We start from the raw sequence: 13,309 nt of genomic DNA, 5'->3' as shown, positions 1-13,309 counted from the left end.
AACTCTGATGTCCTTGCAGTGGGTAGAAGCATTAGCATCAGTAATCTGTGCTTTGCTGGCCATGCTCATCTCAGCCTTTGTCTTTGAGTCACTGGAACAGCAGTACTATATGCTAGTCTAACTGAGACATGGCTGGAGAACCAAGAAAACTAAACTCAAGTTTATGACTTCTAAAAAAATAAATAAATAAAAGCAGACTCCTAAGTGAAAAATGCTGCCACTAAAAAATGCAAAGATGAGGGCTGGGAAGGCAGCTCAGTGGTAGAGTGCTTGCCTCGCATGCATGAGGCCCTGCGTTTGATTCCTCAGCACCACATAAGCAGAAAAAGCCAGAAGTGAGGCTGTGGCTCACGTGGTAGCGTGCTAGCCTTGAGCTGAAGAGCTGCGACAGCGCCCAGGCCTAGAGTTGAGGCCCCATGACCAGAAAAAAAAAAAAAAAAAGAAAGAAAGAAATGATGAGATTCAATGCTCACCATTTAAAGACGTAGTTATTAACATAGATTTCTTTTCTGTGTCTCGCTGTGTCTCTGTATCAAGGTTTGAATTCAGGGGCCTCATGATCACTTGGTTTGCTTGCAGGGCCAGTACTCTACTAATTGCACTTAGCCAGGTTTTTTTCCTGGTTATTTTGGAGATGCAGTCTCAAGGGTTTTCTGCTCAAGCTGACTTCTCAGGCCTCCTGAGTGGCTAAGATTACAGATGCACCACCCATGCCAAACTCAGATTTTCTTTTAATCTTATTTTATTGTAAAGATGCTGTACAGAGGAGTTATAGTTACATGAGTAAGGTAATGAGTACCTTTCTGGTCAAGCATTGTTACCCCTCCCATGTTGTTTTCCCACTATCCCTTCCTTCCCCCACCCTCCTCACTCCTCCCTACCCCCAAGCTGTAAAGTTCATTTCCAATATACTGTCTTGTGGGTATCATTGTTGCAATGGGTCATCCTGTGTCCTTGTTTCAGCGTTTTGTCAAACTCTTTCTTCAACATTTTTAAGATTAAAATTTCTTGTTTTCAGTGCTGGTGATCAAACCTAAGCCTTTGTGCATGCTAGGCAAGCTATACCTCCTGCACGTAGATGGAAATTTCTTAACACAGTGTCTATTCAAAGTTTTAAGGAAGTACAAACTGATTTATGGCAGGAAGTTCATATGAGATTGCTTCTAAGAAGTCACAACATATAATATCTGGCTCTAGAGATGCGTATACTCTAGTATTCCTTTCTATTCTTTCTAAAAACCATTACTTTACTATAGTCTTAAGTCTTTCAATTACCCTTTACTCTTTTCCTCCCAGCTATCCTGATGAAGCAGACAGGTACTGTTGTTCACTTTACAGATGCATAAATCATAAATCAGGATATTTAAAAGAGCTGGTTTCAAGTACTTGGCAAACCACCTGATTTTGTAACCACATAGACAATGTTTTGTCTGCTCAGTATAGCTTTTCTAATCATTCCTTCATTGTTTTTACATACTGAAGATACCAGGAAGTGTTACTTTTGGCAAACTTTAAAAGGAACTAGCTTATGCCAAAAGGTAAGAGACCAAGCCTAGAAACAGTAAAACTGTTTTAAAAGTTGCCATCATCTTTCAAAAGACTGGTACTAGCCCTGTGCTCAAGAAAAGGTTATTTTACCCTAGATTCTTCACCCCAGTGACATTAAAACAAAACACCACATGACTAATGGCTATTGTATAAAACATTTTGCATAAATTGTAAATTCCTTAGGTGAAGAAACTAAGTAATATTATATATGTGTATGTATAGCCATGTGTAAAACTAATATTTAAGACAATGGGTGAAAGATATACAAGATTTTTTTTTTTTTATGTGCCGAACCTAGGACTTGAATTCAGGGTCTGGACACTGTTCTTGAGCCTTAATGCCCAAGGCTAGCACTCTACCACTTGAGCCATACCTCCACTTTACTTTTGGATTTTTGATAGTTAATTGGAGAAGAGTATCATGGATTTTTTTCTGCCCAGACTAGCTTTGAACACAATACTTAGATCTTAGCCTCCTGAGTATCTAGTATTACAGGTAAGAATCACCAGTGTGTAGCTTATAGATTTTATGTATTACTTTTACAAGTCTAAGCTTAGTAGAAAATAAAGATTTTGTTTTTAACTTATCTCAGATTCAGCCTTTCTCACCCTGCCATGTCATCAGACACCTGCTGCATTATATAATATATATACATATATATATATACACACACACATATGCACATATATTAGAATTTAACAAATTAACATGGGCTTCAAAACCATTACTGAAAGAAATCTGAGTTCCACCCCATGCCTCCAAGTTTAGGAACTTACAAGCACAGTGGAGCCATCTTTTTCCATCTTCTGGCAAGTCTCTTTCTCTATGCCTAAAACACAGAAAGTTATTCTTTTAATTTTCTCAAGAAATCGATTCCTTTCCTTCCTAATGAAAGGCTCAGGAACTCCATGCAGGCCAAAAATTACTATGAACACATCAAGAGCATTTCAAGATTTTAAAGGAGCACTGGCATTCTAGTGAGCCCTATTTGTTCCATGTTAAAAGACTTACACTTCAGAAGAATGCATGCAGTCAATCTTCTGGCAAAAAGAAGCACTAGGCTGCCCCCTTGTGTCCACTGAAAGTTTAGCACATGAGTTGTAATTACCATGGAATTGTTTCAGAAAAAGGAAATTCTAATTCACTGGACACTATTTTGTTTCCAAGTCTGAATGAATTTAAATTCTAACCTGGAAGGACACCCTCAATATAATTACTGGAGCAAAAAATGACAAGCTTTAAATTTCAAGCTTAAAAAAGTGTGTTGATTATCCTATCAATACTCTTCTAACTGGTTTTCTTTCTTTCTTTCTTTTTTTTTTTGGTCAGTCATGGGGCCTGAACTCTGAGCATGGGTGCTGTCCCTGAGCTCTTCAGCTCAAGGCTAGCACTCTACCACTTGAGCCACAGCCTCACTTCTGGCTTTTTCTGCTTATGTGGTGCTGAGGAATTGAACCCAGGGCCTCATGCATGCAAGGCAAGCACTCTATCACTGAGCTACCTTCCCAGCCCCTAACTGGTTTTATCAGTTGTTTTTTTTTTTTTTACTTTATCACAATAAGTGACATTAAATAAGAAAAAAAGAAAATAACAGGTTATGTTCTCATTGAATAAAATATAAAGATATTAAAAAAAAAACTATACCAATGCTGGGTGCTGGTAACTCACACCTGTAATCCTAGCTACTCAGGAGGCTGAGATCTGAGGATCAAGGTTCAAAGCCAGGGCAGGAAACTCCCCGAGACTCTTATCTCCGAATAACTACCAGAAAACTGGAAGTGGTGCTGTGGTAGAGCACCTGCCTTCAGCTGAAGAGCAGAGGGACAATGTACCACAACCGACAGACCAAAACAAAAACAACAACAAAAAAAAGATGACACCAAAATTTAAAGCCACAATCCTTCACATAGGTATTGTTTTAGTCAATGATTGTTTAAAACACAAATATGACCATTATTTCAATACTCACATCTCTCAAAGCATCCCTAAATTCCTCACTACACTCTCCATTCCTACTTGTCCTATACATGAAGAAAGCCAGTGAGCATTTTACCAACGTGGCATTCCCAGGCTGTGTGCTTCCTCATTTCCTGGAAAACTATGTCCCTATCCATCAGGACCCACTTCTCCCTGGAATCTCTCCAGGAAACAGTCATACAGTAGAGCCAATGGTAACCCTCTACCCATCACCCACAGCCTTTGCCTGCTCCTTGGACAGAGGTAGTCACAGTCAAACATCTTTGTTTAAATCTGTTACCACTGTTCCAAAGACAACTAGCCAATTTACCAACATTGAGGATAGCACTGTAGCTATTAGAGCTGTTTCTAATAACTCCTATGCATGAAATTTCTTCAAAAATTTGCCATATTTTTTGCCATATACTTGTACCAGAAGAAATACAAAAGCAGGCCTCTCATAGTCATCCCTGACTTTGAGAATTTCTAAGTCCCCTTTCTACAAGGGGAATAGAAGAAATTGTAGTGAGAGCAGAGAGTACAGTGGGATCCAAGGAACATTCATGACACACCTGAAAAAAAAATAGCAGAATTTTTGTAAGAAATGGCAAAGAAAGATGTTTCAGATATGTGGAAAAACAAAAGCCGCACAAAAGTACTAAAGATTAACCTTGAGAAAGTAGGTATTTAGGACAGTAGTGAGCAAGGCTTTGGGGAAAAAAAATTTAGGCAGTGTCTGATACAGTTATTTTATTATGAGTGGCTCTATTGTTTGGATCTGGAATGTTTCTCCAAGTCCAATGTGTTAAAAGGTTGGTCACAAGGGTGGCCCTATTGGGAAGTGATGGGACTCTTAAGAGGGAACCAGGAGAGGTCTTTGGGTCACTAGGTACCTGTCCTTGAAGATTTTGGGACTCCAGGCCCCTTTCCCTTTCTTTTACTTCCTGGCCATGAAGTAAGCAGTCCCGCTCAACCACAGGATCTTTCCTCACCAGAGGCTTAAAAGCAAGAAGTCCACTTGATCATGTTCATTCTAGAACAATGAACCAAATCAGCCTTATTGCTCACAAGTAGGTTGTCTCAGGTATTAATTGTAGCAACAGAAAGCTCATTAACAGATAGGAAACTGATACCTGGGGGATAGGGAGGTCAAGGAAATAACTTCCCATGTTTCCCTTGTTGGATGGCAGATTATGACTTTAAAAATTCTAAGTATAAAAGCCAGGAGTGCTATATATAATAAGGCTAGATTTCATTAGAATGTTAAGAATTTTATGTACACCAATTAAGTCAACCTACTATTTGGTGACAGGTAAATTTACAGTAGCTTAATATGATGAAAATAATCACTTTGCCAGGCGCTGGTGGCTCATGTCTGTAATCCTAGCTATTCAAGAGGCTGAGATCTGAGGATTGAGGTTCAAAGCCAGCCTGGGCAGGAAAGTCTGAGAGATCTCCAATAAACCACCAGAAAACCAGAAGTGGTGTTGTGGCTCAAGTGGTAAAGTGCTTGCCTTGAGCTGAAGAGCTGAGGGACAGCTCCCAGGCCCAGAGTTCAAGCCCCATGACCGACAAAAAAAAGAGAAAAGAATCACTTCACACTTAAGCATTGGTGTTAAAGGCCATGGAAGCATACTGCTTAGCTTGTGGTAGTAGTAGCAGTGTTCAGAACATACTACCCCAAATATAACACCTCAACATTTGAGGAAGCAGTAGAAGCAGGAAGGTCTCTCTGTCCATCTCCCTTGATGCATGTTTCCCCTGGAAATAGGTTATTAGATGCTAATTCAAAAAAAAAAGCCCTTATATTAGCTTGTACATTTTTTCCCATTAGTCTTGTTTTTATGATAGAGGTCTCAGAAATGAACTTTACAATGGGCATAAAAAGATACTCATTTCCTCTTCAATGCCAGCCAAGCAATATTGGTCAAGTTTCTTAAGTTCTGTGCCATACTCTATCTCTTTGAAGAATGGTGAAAAGCATAACCAGTGAGGATCACATGAAGCACTCAGAGCAATGTTCATATGTAGTGCTACAGTGGTAGTTGTTACAAGTTCTGTGAGTTAAATGAGCTTAAATGCAAAAAAGCCAAATGCACAGCATATTTATAAGACACTATACTTGATATGGCTATTTTAGTGCAAAATTACAGGGAAATTCAATCAGTGTCTCCTGAACATCTTCCCACACTTAACTATGTCTCTAGTCCTTGGATAATACTTTGCTGCATATCTTCTGTAGACATGCTTTGTCTACAAAAGCTTTGCCACTGCAAAGCATAGATCAGCATCCTAATCTATCCCTCAAGTGACCCAATTCTCTAATCTCTCTAGGGTACCTCCTGCTTTAAGCTTTCAGGCATTTCTAGGCTTATGTATATTAGAAAGACGAAGATATGTTTCCATACCTGCTTCTGAGGATGAAAACGTATGATTTATGGTAGACACAGGAACATTGGAACATTCAAAGTACTCCAGGTCTTCCTCTGGCTCACCTTTCACCTCGGCCCCAGATGATTTCTGACCACATGATGTGGATGCCAGTTTTTCCTCATCAGTCGCATGACCATCTCTGTTAGAAATGTCTGGAATCTGGGAGATCACTGCTCCTTCATCCTGGCAAATTTAAGAACAGACACTACCAGTTAGGAGGCAAATAATGGAACACATCAGCAATGGAGCAAGCAGTCACAATTCCATACAGATACAGAATTAATGAGATACAGGTCTAAAGTGGGAAGAAAGCTGGTGTCCCAATTATGAACTGTGGTGCTTCCTAGAACCTTGCTTCTGTAACTTGGGTCTGTGGTTTGAAAACACAAGCTTTTCTTGCTTTTTTTCTCCTAGTACTAGAGTTTGATTTCAGTGGCCTTGCATCCTTTCAGCTTCCTTGCTCATAACTGGCACTCTAATCACTTGAGCTGTGCCTCTAGCCTGGACTGGCTTCAAAACTTGATCTTTAGGTTTCAACTTCCTGAATAGCTAGGATTACAGACATGAGCCACTGGTGTCTAACCCTTTCATTAATTTTTGGGGGTCAGTACTAGGGCTTGAACTCAGGGCTTGGGTGCTATACTTTAGCTTTTTATATTCACAGCTGGTGCTCTACCTGTTCAGCCACAGCTTCACGTCACTTTGATGGTTAATTGGAGATAACAGTCTCACAGAGTTGCTTGGTCATGGTGGCTTTGCACTCTGATCCTCACATCTTACCTTCAACAATGCTAGGGTTATAGTGTTTTCTAGTCCAAATTTAAATTTATAAGCTTAATTAAGCAACTGAAAACGATAGTTTTCAAGTTTTCTTGCACATATACCTCCTAATTATTTTTGAAAGTCCATGTAATTTTCAAGTTACTTCTAAAATTTTTTGGAATAAGAACATTTTAAATTATAATAATTAAACATCTTTAAGAGAATAAATTACCTTTAAATCTCTAAGGTATAATATGTTGAATATTCTAAATATACTTGCTTAATGAAACTTAAGTTACTCCAGCAATTTGATAGCCGGTGACTTATTTTTTTAAGTACATCAACCAGCTGGGTATTAGTAGCTCATGCCTGTAATCCTAGCTCCTCAGTAGAAGCTAGGATCTGAGGATCACAGTTCAAAGCCAGCCCATGCAGGGAAGTCCAAAAGACTTTTCTTTTTTTTTTTTTTGGGTCCGGTTGTGGGGTCTGAACTCTGGGCCTGGGCGCTGTCCTTCAGCTCTTCAGCTCAAGGCTAGCGCTCTACCACTTGAGCCACAGCTTCACTTCCGGCTTTTTTCTTATGTGGTGCTGAGGAATCGAACCCAGGGCCTCAGGCATGCAAGGCAAGCACTCTACCACTGAGCCACCTTCCCAGCCCTCCAAAAGACTCTTATCTCCACTTAACCACCAAAAAGCCAAAGTGGAGAGCTTCTAGCTAACCTTGAATAAAAAAAACCTCAGTGTCCAGGTCCTAAGTTTAAGCCCCAGGACAGAGGAGCGCATGTGTGCATGCACAATTTCTTTTTCCCTCTCAAGTATACAAATATGTCTTCTTTTTTGGTGGGGAGGACAGCACTGAGGTTTGAATTCAGGGCCTCATGTTTGCCAGACAATGTTCTGCTAAGTCATGCCTTCAGCTGTTTTTTTGCTGGTTACTTTATGAGATACAGTCTTGTTTCCTGCCAGGATTCTACTTGGACCAAGATCTATTTTAGATTTTGCATAGTTGCTGGGATCACAGGCATACTACATGTCCAGCTTCCCTTGGTGAAGATAAGAGTCTCTCAGACTTTTCTTCTTGGGCTTACCTGAAACCATGGGCCTCCCAATCTCAACCTCCCACATAGTTTAGGATGACTGGTGTGGGCCACAGCACCAAGCTATAGGATTAAGAAGGGGTCTCTGGAACTTCTCTATCTTGGCTGGCCTTGAACCAAGATCAGATTACAGATATAAGTTATTGATGCCCAGCTAAACAGCTGCTCAATAGTCAGAAATAGACATTATTCCTATTTCTGAATTTGTAATTCTACTTCACTTCTACTTCATTTGGAACTCTACATCACTTCCTGCTTGTATCATTAAAAGTCTGTTCAGGTCTCTCTATCCTAGATTTCTCTCTAAAAACATTTTTAGACATTTTTTTCCTTGCTCCGAAGTGTAAATTGTTAATCTTTTTTTTCTGGAGAATGACAAACACACCTACTAATATACAACTTATCTTGAAAATAGTGCAAGTTAGCCAGGTGCCAGTGGCTCACACCTATAATTCTAGCTATTCGGGAGGCTGAGATCTGAGGATTGCGGTTCAAGGCTATCCAGTGCAGGAAAGACTTTTTTTTAAGGTGTTTTTTTTTTTGTGGGGGGGGGGGGTGGGGGGGGGTGGTAGTCGGTCGTGGGCCTTGAACTCTGGGCTTGGGCGCTGTCCCTGTGCTCTTCAGCTCAAGGTGAGCGCTCTACAACTTGAGCCACAGTGCCACTTCCAGGAAAGACTCTTATCTCCAATAAAACCACTGGAAAACTGGAAGTGGCGCTGTGGCTCAAGTGGTAGAGCACTAGCCTTGAGCTTAAGAGCTGAGGGACAGCGCCCAGGCCCAGAGTTCAAGCCCCACGACCGACAAAAAACAAAAGGAAGGAAGGAAGGGAGGAAGGAAGGAAGCAAGGAAGGAAGGAAGGAAGCAAGCAAGCAAGCAAGGAAGGAAGGAAGGAAGGAAGCAAGGAAGGAAGGAAGCAAGGAAGGAGTGCAAGTTTTTATAAGAGTTATCAAACCCCAGAACTATTGCACCAAGTTTTAAAACTTCTGCCGATAAGTTAGGGATCTTTGTTTTTAGCAAATCAAAAGTAAGTTTCTCAAAGTTCCTGTTACCTGATTTGCTTTCATACATTTGTAACACTCAAAAAATAACTACTCAGGAGATCTGAGGATTGCAGTTCAAAGCCAGCCCAGGCAGGAAAGTCCATGAGACTCTTATTTCCAATAAACCACTCAGAAAACCAAGTGGTAGAGTGCTAGCCTTGAGTTGAAGAGCTGAGGGACAGCGCCCAGGCCAAGAGTTCAAATACCTCCCTGGCTTTAAAAAAAAATCTTAAACTATGTATAAATTTCTGTACAAGTTGTACAGAATGATGTTAAATTGTGTCCCTTAACTGTTATGAATATATTCTTGTAATTATATTGAAATACATTTTTTAAAGTGGCTCACTGCAATCAGGTAAACCTGAGGTTTGTATTTTTTGGAGGGGTGAGGTTGTTGGTTTGGGTTTTTTTGTTTCCTCACACTTTATACAGTCATGGGCTACAAATTTACTGTTAGATATACTTATTACTGGAATTTTAAAAAGCATCAATTTCATTAGTGGTTTCCAGTTTTGTAATTATAATACAAACCCTTATTTATAGAAAAAAAGGGATTTAACAGAAGAAAAGTGTTCTAATAGAAATGCCATCCAATTCTTTTCCAAGTTGTAGCCAAAACATCCTGTCATCAAAACTTATTTTTAATGATTTATCAGGTGGCAACTCAGGTGCTGTTAGAGCAATAAATTGGAAATTACCAGGCACTGGTGGCTCATGCCTGTACTCCTAGCTACTCAGGAGGCTAGATCTGAGGATCATGGTTCAAAGCCAGCATGGGCAGGAAAAGTCCATGAGACTCTTATCTCCAATAAACCATCAGAAAACCAGAAGTGGTGCTGTGGCTCAAGTGGTAGAGCACTTGCCTTGAGCTGAAGTGCTGAGGGACAGCGCCCAGGCTCAGAGTTCAAGCCCTATGACCGACAAAAAAAAAAAAAAAAAAAGATTACAATGTACTTTCTAAGAAAGGAACAGAGTCAGTTCCTACACCAACCAATATTTCCAATCCTTCCTCTGTTTGATGTCTTAAAAGGTTTCACAATATGTGGTGATATGACTTTGTAAGACTCAGATTAGGAATTTTATTTTTTTAAAGGTGAAACTTTACTCTTCATTGTGAAAACAGTTACTTCTCTTCTAAGCCCTTCCTGGATTTTAGGACATGATCACAACAATGTTTTTCTTAAAGCTGAGTACTCAGGCAGCCACTGGAGATTTTTCTTGAGCCACATATAGGGGTTACAAACTCTAACTGGGGGCCAACTGGTCTAAGAATCATTCCGGTAACAGGCACAGACTTACCTGAGAGCTAGTATCCACAGCCAGAGACTGAGTTTCATATTTCTTCACCTTACAGCCACTCCTAGAAAAAGAGGAAAACAGGCAAGAGCCAGTTTGGAATCACAATGACAACTCGGAAGGTATGAGGTGGAGCAGAGGGCAGTGTTGCAAAGAGAAGCCAAAGCAAACAGCACCACACAAGTCACACATGTGCATGGTAGAGACAGAGACACCTTGGCTGTCAGGGTATGCAAAGAATGACAGCTGGGCTCATTCTCTGAAAGACTACTTTGTGTGCTTCTATGTGTTGTCAATACCAGTACTCTGACTCCTACACTGCTTAATTACACATCTCTAAAGCCTTTTAAACAGTACAGTCGTAAGCCTACAGATGTTCTAGTCTGATTGTTACTCCCTTGACTTTGACGTTCATCAGGAAAATCATCACGCTGCACAAAAGTCTTTAAAAAGTCTTTATTGTCCTAAAAGCCACAGATATTTCCTAAGACAGCTCTACTCCAGAGCTTCTGGGTACTTACAGAAAAGAACTGTAGTCAATGAAAGTATATAAGTTAAAATATTTAAGCAATTATTTTTATGTACCAAGACGGAAGATGAGCACCATGAAATGTAAAATAAGGCCACAACTAGGGAAAACTTAGATACCTTCCGCTCCCCCCCACCCCACTCCACCATTATTTTTAGGCTAGTTTATAATTTGTGATCACAAGGTTAACTCAGATTCTGCTGTTTTAATAAGCTTAAAGTTTTCAGTTTAAAAAAAAATTGTTAACTCTTTTGTACAACTACTTAATAATAACAATTAAAGAAAAGAACAAACAACCAAAAAAAGAAAAAAAAAACTATTTGCAACTTGCTTTTGTATGTTGCAAAAAACACAAAGATAAGTACCAAGTTACCAGAATGCATACTATCACTAGTCCATCGTCTTTCCCTTATGCTCTGAATGCCACCCTCTGTCATCTAACTCAGGATGACTCAGTGAAATTTACTAGTAAGATATATTACCTGTTCTAGTGGCTATAAGTTATCAAAAATATCTAGCAGAAGAGTCCCTCGAACCAGTGCTGTAGCCAAGCCACAGCACTTCTTGGGGCCAAGCCAGCTTTTGGTATTCAAAGCGTGCCAAGCCAGGGAACACAAGCTCTAGCACCTAAGGTGGAAAGGGTCATTTCCACTCCTTTAGGTACAGACTTGCAAGGCTTAAGCCAACTTATGAGGGGGAAAAATGAAATGCAAAAGAAAAACAAATCACCAAAAAGGGAAACTGAAAAAGAAAAGCCAACATGCTATGGAAAGAGAGTGGAGCAGGGCTAGGAGAGGGGACTTCTAGCAGTCCCAGGGACAAAAAGCATCAATAGCAAGAGTACTTACAACAGAAAACAGAGAAATTTCACTTGCTCAGTAGTCCTGATGCACCAACAAAATTAGAGACAAGAGAGACAGACAGATGGAGAAAAAAATCATGTAAAGACTAGAATATCTTGATTCTGGTAGATGTAAAAATGGTTTTCTCTATGAGATGAGATACAAATTTAAAATGTATTCCTGAATGTTAGCACTGGTGAGGAAATGACTAGTAAGTCCTCAACTCTAATGGACTAATAGAATGGTATAAACACTCAGAAATGCCATAGATGCAAATCAACAGATGAAAAGTAAACCTTCAAATATATATAAAAATGTATATGTAAAGACAATATTTCACTACTGAGAATGTCTATATTTTTTACTGTGTAATCATCCAGATCAAAGGTAAAAAAATGAACAAAAATGTAATTGAGAAGAAATCTGAGTATCTCTATAGTAGGTGTGTACCACCAAATTTTCAGCCAGGTTTAAATGAGTGATGTCACCTGGAATCCCAGTGCTTGGGAAGCTGAGGCGAGAGAGCCATAGGACCTAGGCCAGCCTAGGATTAATACTGAGATCCTGTCTCAGAAGAAAAACAAAAAAAACCATGAAAACAGCTTAAAATGATTTCACACCATCTACCTTATTTGGTCTGAAAAATACCAATCATATTATGCTGTGTCCATTTCATAGAAGAATCTCGACATGAATCACATACATCTCTTCATGTGTATGTCAGTCTTGGGACTTGAACTCCGGACCTGAGTGCTGTCCCTGAGCTTTTGTTCTCAAGGCTAGCCCTCTATCACTTGAGCCACAGCCCCACTTCCAGCATTTTGGGTAGTTAACTGGAAAAAAGAGTCTCACGTGTTTTCCTTCCCAGGCTGGCTTTGAACTGTCATCCTTAGTTCTCAGCCTCCTAAGTAGTTAGGATTACAGGCAAGAGCAACCGGCACCCAGCTCATATACATCTTTTTGAATGTTTCATAAAACTCCTAACTACCCACTAGATGTTACTATCAAATATTGCTTTCAGTCCTTTCTACAAATGAAGAGCTCTGGTCACCAAAATCCTAATATTACATAAGAGGTCTAGCAGTGCTTTTTATAGAAAGAAAAGAATTTTGTGTACTATTTTTTAATGTGGAAGACATATTAGATCAAGAAGTGCATTCCACAAAAAAGCAAAAGGAAAACACTATCAGGTGAGGATGGCCGACTCAAGGCAAGAAGCTTCTTGGTACTAAGTACATTTCCTTTTTGATACAGATTTAATCTCATCTAACACAAATGAACTTGCTTCATGCTTTGAACACATAGCTTCCAAATGACTCCTAACAACTTTGGTAAGAAGCACCACCCTTAGAGGACAAAGTACCAAGGCAGTGATATGCCCAGTGCTGTCTAGACTACCTAGCTAACCTTAAAACCCACAAAAGAAAACTGTACCAACATCCAATGGATACTGTTTTTCAATAAGCATTCAACTGCTCATATACAATCAAACCAAGAACTACATTCACCCCACAGATATGCTAGGGGATATTCTGGAGAACTGACTGATTCCTATGTTGCACAGTCTGCTTGTCTTGAAATCTGTACTTTCCATTATTCCAGATATTTTCCTTTCTAGTACGATTCACCATCTGGTATTTTTACTGAAGTAACAGTAATGTTGAGAAGCACTTCCTCAACTGATGAAGTGACAGTTACAAGTATGGTCTCTTCATCTTCCCATTTCACATTTTATTATTGGTGTCATTTGGTCCTTTTTATGTCTTTTAGGAAAATATCAGAGTTAAAAAGAGATACACTGTCATG

General features: G+C 39.6%; 1 protein-coding gene across 4 annotated transcripts in view; it reads right to left on the bottom strand.

Moving 5' to 3' along the window:
- The window catches only part of Tacc1 (transforming acidic coiled-coil containing protein 1), a 73,196-nt gene that overhangs the window by 21,250 nt on the left and 38,637 nt on the right, over window positions 1-13,309 (bottom strand). For 2 of the 4 annotated variants that reach the window (XM_042679489.1, XM_042679491.1), the window contains 3 exons: window positions 10,136-10,196; window positions 5,913-6,120; window positions 2,325-2,377 (listed from right to left, as the gene is read on the bottom strand). In XM_042679489.1, coding sequence (XP_042535423.1) covers window positions 2,325-2,377; window positions 5,913-6,120; window positions 10,136-10,196 — 322 coding nt within the window. The remainder of the gene's footprint in view (window positions 1-2,324; window positions 2,378-5,912; window positions 6,121-10,135; window positions 10,197-13,309) is intronic. The other 2 variants (XM_042679490.1, XM_042679492.1) reach the window with 1 other exon arrangement.

The sequence above is a fragment of the Dipodomys spectabilis genome, unplaced genomic scaffold (assembly GCF_019054845.1).
Source record: "Dipodomys spectabilis isolate Male_0828 unplaced genomic scaffold, ASM1905484v1 ptg000052l, whole genome shotgun sequence".
Classification (NCBI taxonomy): Eukaryota; Metazoa; Chordata; class Mammalia; order Rodentia; family Heteromyidae; genus Dipodomys; species Dipodomys spectabilis.
Note: the sequence above shows the minus strand (reverse complement) of the source record. Positions and strands in the feature narration are given on the sequence as shown.